This window comes from Microtus ochrogaster, linkage group LG5, assembly GCF_000317375.1.
Source record: "Microtus ochrogaster isolate Prairie Vole_2 linkage group LG5, MicOch1.0, whole genome shotgun sequence".
Taxonomy (NCBI): Eukaryota; Metazoa; Chordata; class Mammalia; order Rodentia; family Cricetidae; genus Microtus; species Microtus ochrogaster.
Genome location: NC_022031.1, coordinates 20,831,632 through 20,840,835, shown reverse-complemented (window position 1 = coordinate 20,840,835; position 9,204 = coordinate 20,831,632). Strand labels below are relative to the sequence as shown.

Genomic DNA, 9,204 nt, shown 5'->3' with positions numbered 1-9,204 from the left:
ATCATCCTTGTGTCTCTGCATCATCCTTGTGTCTCTGCATTACCACTTGTTGGCTGACTGCTTAATGCGCATACTCCCCTTCCATACCCAGAGTTCCAGCATTCTTTCTTTGAGCGCCTTCCCCAGTAGGAAGTCGCGCTGTAGGCACTCACAGGCCGGGCTCCCCACCTTCCCACTCAGCCTCTCAGGACTCCTGGATCTTTATCTCTCTTGTCTGTGGTAGGCTTATACACCTGTGTTAGCAATCGTTGTGGACACATGTATATTCCATAGGTACTCTTTGCAGTACGAAGCCTTTGATCCTGGGGCTCTCAGAATGTTTCTGTTTCAGTGTTATTTTATAATGAGGATAGGAGGAGGAAAAAAAAATGCTTTGACCTCACAGAAAAGGGCAAAATGGCTGATTACAAGAGCTAAGGAGGCTGCTATTTTTAACCCTATTGAAGAACCCGCGTAATTTTGGATTAGCTGAGACTAATTGACGATTTTGACCTCGGAGAACTGTTATGTCCCTGACTGTGTAGACCAGAAATCATCATTCAGGGAAATGCAGAAAAACCAGGAGAAGCTGCAAGGCTGCTCTGTGCTACGCTTGTTATTTGAGACACTTATTAAAATATACATTTTCTCTCCTTCTGCCGTATTTCACCACTAACTAATCGTCAGTAAGTTAAAGTATCTTATTATGATGTAATTAACAAAACAATTTAGTACTCAATAGAATTTACTTTCTCACAGCATTTTAAATTATTAAGTAGATGATTGCTGTTTATGTGCAACATGTTTCAAGTCCTTTTCTGCCTGTTAAACGTTAAAACGGTTATAGGAATAATGAACACAGTACAAACGGCTCTATAAATATGAAAAAAGTAAAATATAATATATATGAAATAATTTATGATGGTGCATATGTCCTAAATCAGAGTCTAAGTGAGGTAGCCAGAAATTGTTTTTACTTCTCATTTATCTCTACTTTTTAGAAAGCTATTTAGGTTACTGAACAATGAAAAAGGGTTAAATAGCAGCTATTGTTTAGATGTATAATTTTTATCCTATTACACATTCATAGAAGTTATTGATATATTGGTATAGACTCTAAAAGCATTCACTTTTCTTTCAGCTGGTTGGTTTTGTGTATGCCTGTTATGTGATCAGCCTTTCCATGGAAGAGGAAGACACCTGTAAGTACTGTAATCCCTCCCTGGGGTTCCCTCTGGGTAAGATGCTGATCCCTAAAAGCCATCCCAAGGCTAGGATATCTTCCATATTTCAAATCTAAAATGATTGCAGTATGCAGAGTGATGTTAAAACAGAGGCAACAGAGTCAGCCTCACACAAGCTAGGAGCAGTAAACAGGAACCCCCCCCCCACTCTGAGCTGCTCAGGAGCGTGAGGGAGCCTCAGAAGCCTGGAGGATACAGTCAGTCACATCAGAGTACGGCCCCCCCATAGAGCTAAGCAATGCTTTTCTAGTCATCACCACTTGGGAGTGTGCTATTGGTCAAGTTTTGAAATTTGACCAACAACGATAGTAATATAATGCCTTGTAAGATTCACATGTATGTGAATCATATAAATTTGTGAAACAACAAAATCACAGCCGTTCATGCGAAATTAAAAAAAAATGAAAAGTTACTTAAAGTGACTCACAGAATGCTCAGAAACTAAGCCATGGTTTAGCATCAAATACAAGGGGTATCATGACTCGAGGTTTTAGAGGCACAGGTCAATAAAAGCCATTTATTGAGCACCTGCAAATGTAGAGAGCGCTTTCCACACGGCTTTCAGGAGTGCTCATGAAAGACAATAGCAAATGTTAACCAGTTTTCAAGGTTGGATCACTGTAGAAAATCACATCTACCCATGTCCACTGTTATCCAAATTGCTTAAAATGGAGCATTTAACAAAATGAGGATGCACTGCTCACTTTTACAGTGGCCTCTCAAGAACCAATTCCAAGGTGAATGGTCCCACCAACAAATGCAGGAGTAATGCCTGAACCAAAATCCATGACAGTGTGATCTCCTTTCCGCTAACTCAACAAATTACTTGCCTTTGAGGTTAAAGGTGTCAGGTGGTGAAAGCAGGCAAACACTAGCAGCATGGTTTAGGCCCACCTGGGGGATATTTTGCTTTTAACGTTAAATGGGAAAGAATTCCCAGCACCCTGTCTCACTTGGAGGGGAACTTAGGGGACGGTGGCTTCAGGAGTTCATTGGTTCTGCACATTGACAAAGCTAGGTACAGAAGATGAGCACAGTGATTCAGGCCCATGCACCCTCCTCCACCCCCGCACACACACACAAGTCCACATAGCCAGGAACAATTGGTTGAACATGAATGACACCTGCACTGAGCTTTCAAAGAAGCTAAGATTCGGATTAAATAAATACTTGAATTGCCGTAATAAATTTCTTTTGTGGGGGAGTTTACAGTTTTTTAGTGTTTATATCGAGCTATATATTTTTCTCCATTCCCTTCTTTTACTCCCCTCCCCCTTCTGCGCTCTCCCATGGTCCCCACACTCCAAATTTACTCAGGACATCTCGTCTTTTTCTACTTTGGTTTACGGTCTTTGTTGTTACATCCATAATTGTTGGCTTTGCTGCTTTGGCCTTGTACAGGATGGTAGGAGTACATTACTGAGCAAAACCTCTCAACTCAACTCTTGGTTGAGATGTAAAAGAGAAAGGAAGGGGTTTTGGGGGGGTGTCCCATAGTCCCATCTGCTAACATGGCTGCACTAAGCCCTTCTTTTGAAAGTTTCAATTACATCCTATATTAGTGACTTTCTCTACTCCTGTGACCAAAAACCTGACAAGAAGCAGCCCACAAGAGGGATTGACTTTGGCTTTTGATTTGAGAAGATACAGTCCATCATAGTGGGGAAGACATGGGTACAGGAGTGACTCACAGCTGTGACAGAAGTGCGGCATGGCTAGTCATCAGAAAGCAGAGAGCTTGGGTAGTAAGTTGGGACCCACTTTCTTTTCTTTGTAATTATTTTTTGTTATTTTTATTGAGCTATATACTTTTCTCCACTCCTCTCCCTTCCTCCACCCTCCCCTTCTGCCTTCTCCTATGATCCCCATGCTCCCAATTTACTCAGGGGATCTTGTCTTTTTCTATTTCTCATGCAGATTATATCCATATATGTCTCTCTTAGGGTCCTCTTTGTTGTCTAAAAGGTTTTCTGAGATTGTAAATTGTAGGCTGATTTTTCTTCGCTTTATGTCTAAAAGTTACTTATGAGTGAGCACATATTATGTTTGCCTTTCTGGGTCTAGGTTACCTCACTCAATATGTTTTCTAGATCCATCCATTTGCCCACAAAGTTCAAGATGTCATTATTTTTATACTTTGTAGTACTCCATTGTGTAAATGTACCACATCTTCTTTATCAATTCTTCGGTCGAGGGGCATTTTGGTTGTTTCCAGGTTCTGCCTATGACAAACAATGCTGCTATGAACATAGCTGAGCACATGCTTTTGTACTCATGATTGAACATCTTTTGGATATATGCCTAACAGTGGTTGTTTAGTCTTGAGGTAGATTATTTTCTAATTTTCTGAGAAATCACCATACTGATTTCCAAAGGGGCTATACAAGTTTGCACTCCCCCCAGCAATGAAGGAGTGTTCCCTTTGCTCCACATCTTCTCCAGCATAAGTTGTCATCAGTGTATACGATCTTGGCCATTATTATAGGTGTAAGGTGGAGTATCAATGTTGTTTTCATTTGCATTTTTTCTGATAGCTAAGAATCTTGAGAATTTCCTTAAGTGTCTTTCAGCCATTTTAGATTCATCTCTTGAGAATTCCTGTTTAGTTCTGTATCCACTTTTTATTGGATTTTTTTTCTTTTAATGACCAATTTCTTGATTTCTTTGTATATTTTGGAGATCAATCCTCTGTTTGATGTCGGTTTGGTGAAGATCTTTTCCCATTCTGTAGGCTGCTATGTTGTCTTGTTGACCTTTCCTTTACTACAGACGTTTCTCAGTTTTAGGAGGTTCCATTTATTAATTGTTGCTATCAGTGTCTGTTCTACTGAAGTTATATTTAGGAAGTGTTCTTCTGTGCCAATGCATTCGAGTGTACTTCACACTTTCTTTTCTATGACGTTCAGTATGGTTGTTTTATGTTGAGGTCTTTGATCTATTTAAGACTTGAGTTTTGTGCATAGCAACAGATATGAATCTATTTTCATTCTTCTACATGTTGGTATCCAGTTATGCAGGCACCATTTGTTGAGCTTTAATGAATTTCTGATGAAGTACTTTGGACTACTCACCCACACATTACCCACAAATATGGGGCCTTTTTTTCTTTCTCCTCACTGAATTCTCTGGAGACTCTCACAAGATGCCAATAGTCTGTCCGGACTCGCTGCAGGAGGAAAAGACACTCTAGCCATTAGTCTTTTGTCTAATACAATGAATATAGAAGAGCATCTCCTCAAAGCTTATGATTTTTAAGAGAAAGTAGGAAAAGCACAGTGACATTCAAAAAAATCTCACCTAGGCTGGATAGAGCCTTTCAAACTTCTCTAAAACTGCTCTTAGAACAGTATTTCTCAACCTGTGGGTCGCATTCCTTTGGAGGTAAAATACCTTTTCATATGGGTTACATGTCATATCTTTACATAATAATTCTTAAAATTAGTAAAATTACACTTGTGAAGTTGCAATAAAAAATAATTTTATGGCTGGGGTTCGTAGCATTGGGAAGGCTGAGAACCACTGCTCTAGAGCCAAGCTATAAAAGGACAGGGGCTATATTGCTACTGACAGATACTGTAGGCCTATTGACTTTGATTTCTTTAATTAAGTGAGGCTTCTCTATGGAAATCCCTGAATCAGCTAACAAAATGCCATCATACTCAGATTGAGGCAGCTGTTCAGAACCCAGTCTATGAATGGTTCAATTCTAGTGCTTGCTATTGGAGCCATGCATAAAGTTACTCAGTGACATCTACATGTTATTGTTATGTTGCCATCAATTCCAATAATACTTAGAGTCAGAAATAGCCTGGGGTGTTCAAAGCAAAGTCTTTATGCCCAACATAACATGATAATCGAATGTAAGACAGGATGGCAGTGAAAAAGAAATTGCAAACCTTTTAGTCTGGAAGTTTTCAAGACAGAAATTTTACATTTTTACTGAAAGAAGGACCCAAGAAACAGGTGTAATTAAATTGTCCCAGAGTTCTCAGACACAGAAGTGAGTAAAAATCTAATTTACTGCCAATTCCCATGATCTCATAGAATATCGCAACTGCTGCCAACACTTTGTAGAATTTTGAGTCCAATAGAGTGATGTTTGTTGGATATGACATTACCAACCCAAAGAGAAGCATGTGCTCTCTAAATTGTTTTCAAAAATGTAAATACTAAATAAGGAAACAATTGCAAGCAGAGACTGTATTTTCATTTCCTAGCCACCCAGACCCAAATAATCACAAAGAAACTGTATTAATTATAACACTGTTTGGCCAATGGTTTAGGCATATTCCTAGCTACTCTTACATCTTAAATTAATCCAGTTCTATTACTCTGTGTATCACCATGAGACTGTGGCCTACTGGTAAGGTTCTGACATCTTTCTCTTTTGCAACTACACAGTGCCTCCCTGACTCCGCCTTCTTTCTCCCTGCATTCAGTTTAGTTTTCCCCACCTAGCTATATTCTGCCCTGCCATAGGCCAAAGCAGCTTCTTTATTAACCAATGATAATAAAACATATTCATAGCATATAGAAGAGAATCCCACATCAACAATTCCCATGATCTCATAGTATATGACAACTGCTGTCAACAATTTGTAGAATTCTAGGTGCAATAGAGTAATACTCTCTGAATGTGACATTGCCAATCCAAAGAGAAGCATGTGTTCTTTGAAGTGTTTTTCAAAAATTTAAACACTAAATAAGAAAACAGCATTAATAACTTTACAATGTATCTAAGTATAGCTCTGGAGAGCTCATTTTGGAAGGTGACTTCAAAGCTACCCTGCTGACACAGTATCTTGGCCAATACTCTATCATTTATCTTGATTCCTATTCGAACTAATGACATCTCCACGTTGTTCAAAATATGGAGGTAATTATAAGCTCACTGTCCTTTATTTATGGCTAGAAACCAAATATGAGTGAGTACATCCCATGTTCCTCTTTTTGGGTCTGGCTTACCTCACTCAGGATAGTGAGGTGAATCCAAAGACAAACATATAAGCATCCTCCTGAATATTAACCTTCATCAGGCGATGAAAAGAGACAGAGACAGAGACCCACATTGGAGCACCGGACAGAAATCTCAAGGTCCAAATCAGGAGCAGAAGGAGAGGGAGCACGAGCAAGGAACTCAGGACCGCGAGGGGTGCACCTACACACTGAGACAATGGGGATGATCTTTCGGGAATTCACCAAGACCAGCTGGCCTGGGTCTGAAAAAGCATGGGATAAAACCGGACTTACATAGCAGACAATGAGGACTACTGAGAACTCAAGAACAATGGCAATGGGTTTTTGATCCTACTGCACATACTGGCTTTGGGGGAGCCTAGGCAGTTTGGATGCTCAACTTACTAAACCTGGATGGAGGTGGGCGGTCCTTGGACTTCCCACAGGTCAGGGAACCCTGATTGCTCTTCAAGCAGATGAGGGAGAGGGACTTGATCGGGGGAGGGGGAGGGAAATGGGAGGTGGTGGCAGGGAGGAGGCAGAAATCCTTAATAAATAAATAAATTTAAAAAAACAAAACCATAGATAGAAGTCAGTTTAACACTGACCTCTATGTGTATTCCAAATGAAAAAAAAAAAGAAAATGTCTTAATGAAACTCACTGCTTTGTTCAATAAATTTATGTCATGAAATAAAAAAAAATATATATGGAGGTAAGCCTTCTTCTCAGACTGAAAGCTGCCAGCACCTTAAAAATTAATAGCAGCTCACTGCTCTCCTCTGCCCTGGTTACAGAGTCTGGGAAGCTACCATTTCAGATGGATGTTTCTAAAGGATAGTAAACGTTTAATAAAATATTCATTTCCAACCACAGCAAATAAAGAGGCCGAGAGGTAACTGGGAAGGTTTTGTTTCAAGACAGTGTGAAGATAAGGCAAACTATGCTAAAAAGAAACCAGTAGTGTATGTGAGTACTAGCAGGCTTTCTGAGGATTCTATTCTAGTCTTTATCCGCATCTTGGTTTCCAAACTGCACCTGGCACATTGATTTGGGCAACCGCTAAATATCAGGGATCTGCAGGTGGTGAACTCAGTCAATTGACCTATGGGAAGGCTTGGCAGCCTAAGAAGGGCCTGAGCAACAGATCAAAGGCAGAGAGAGGACAACAGTTACTGGATATGTCATAAGACTATTTTTTTTCTCTATATAGGCACCCAAGCACTGAAACACACAGGCCAAGCAAGACTTTCCATGGGGTCAAAATAGGGAAACCTTTCTCTCAAACAATTTTCAAAGTAAAGGCTAAAATTTCAGTGAAGCCAATCCCCAGTTGCTGCCCAATTCAGTGAAGATTTCTTTTCCTTAGCTCAATCTGAGCCGGGACTGTGTACATACAAGTCACAATGTGCTCTGCTCCTTAGCTCAACCTGAGCCAGGACCTGTAAAACCCAATGCTTTCTTGGCACGTTATGTGTTTCCCTTGGAAACATTTAACACAACTTTAATTTTCTACTGTCAAGGTATTTACCATGGCAACCTAATTTCCTAGCACAGTGGGCATTCTTTAGAACATACAGTTGTGTGACTTTCTCTGGCTAACTGTGAGCAAATGACTGTTCGCTACACATGTAGTAGTGATGGCAGACTAAGGATGTGAGTCCACCCACGTATAGCTTGGTGAAACAGCGCCTCTGTTGGCTATTGGAGTTCCTTACAGGGAAATGAGTGAACAGTTACTACAGGAGCATGGGTGACTCAGTTGCAGCAGCAGCACTGAAAAACCTACCCAAGCATGAGTGGCAGTTCCTAAAAGCTGCATCCCTGGAGCTCCTGCTCAGCCGCAGTGTCAAGCTGTGCAGAGCCTTGTTAAGCTAATGGGGAAGAAAGAAGACTCTGCTGTCTAGATGGTTTAGGATAGAGGATGAGGGACTTTGCAGCTCAGATGTGATCATAAGCGAATGGGGTACAAACGACAAGTTATCCGTACCCTGTGGTGCCTGGAATTCAGGATGAGCAGAAATTCACTGTAAGGTTATTAGTGGTAAAATTTAGCTGGAGCAAGTGACACATGCTGCCAGAATTTCTGTATTTCTCTTTTAAATCTGACTTCAAAAACTTAATCCTGACCCCATCTCAACTTTGATGAGTAACTGCCAGTCCAGAATTGCCAGCAGCACTGTGGGCACACTGAGGCCCTCCTTTCTCTGTGTTGGTCCTGAGGTCCTTAGTGATGTTGACAACAGCAGCTGCCTTGATGAAGCTTCACGGCGTCCCACGAGAGCTAGCCACCTGTCACGCCATTCTGTCATCTGTTTCTAGTCAGCATCTTCCCCAGGTCTCACGCAGATCAACATTGTGAGTTATTGGTACCCTACATTTCAGAGGTACTAGAATCCCTGATCCCTGCTTAGGGATGATTTGACAAATTGATGAACTCAAAGTGATGATGTGATTCGTGGTCCCTTCTGTTCTTTCAAGTGCCCTTATCATCAAGACTCTCACAGAGGGCTAGAAAGATGGCTCCCTGGGGAGAAATGAGTTCTCAGCAAGCATAAAAGTCTAAATTTAGATCCCACTACCCATGTGAAAAGCTGGGTAAAAACAAGAGTGGTTACCTTTGTGCCTGTAACTCCACCTCTCAGTGGTTGAGGCACAGGGGCGGGGAAGTGCATGTAGACAGTAGGACCACTGGACCTTGCTGGCTCTAGTCTAGCTCCACTTTCATTGACAATCCCTGCCTCAAGGGAATACGATGGAGAGTGATGGAGCAGGACACGTATAACATCCTTCTCTGGCCTCTACACAGGTGTACACATCTGCTTACACACCTGTGCATCTATGACACCTACGCGAAGACTGTCATGGAAATATTGTCACAAAGAGAATTTAAAACCCATGGGCTGGCTTCCACCCTCAAATACCTGAAGGCGGATCAAATTAATTCAGGCCAATTGGTATAATATAAAAGCAACTTTAATATAAAGGGAGCACTCACGCAACCGAAGTTCCAGCGATGCCCAGAAA

General features: G+C 41.0%; 1 protein-coding gene across 1 annotated transcript in view; it reads left to right on the top strand.

The window, feature by feature from the left end:
• The window catches only part of Nkain3 (sodium/potassium transporting ATPase interacting 3), a 619,021-nt gene that overhangs the window by 573,735 nt on the left and 36,082 nt on the right, over positions 1-9,204 (top strand). The window contains exon 5 of the mRNA XM_005361913.3: positions 1,121-1,181. Within this exon, the coding sequence (XP_005361970.1) occupies positions 1,121-1,181 (61 nt within the window). The remainder of the gene's footprint in view (positions 1-1,120; positions 1,182-9,204) is intronic.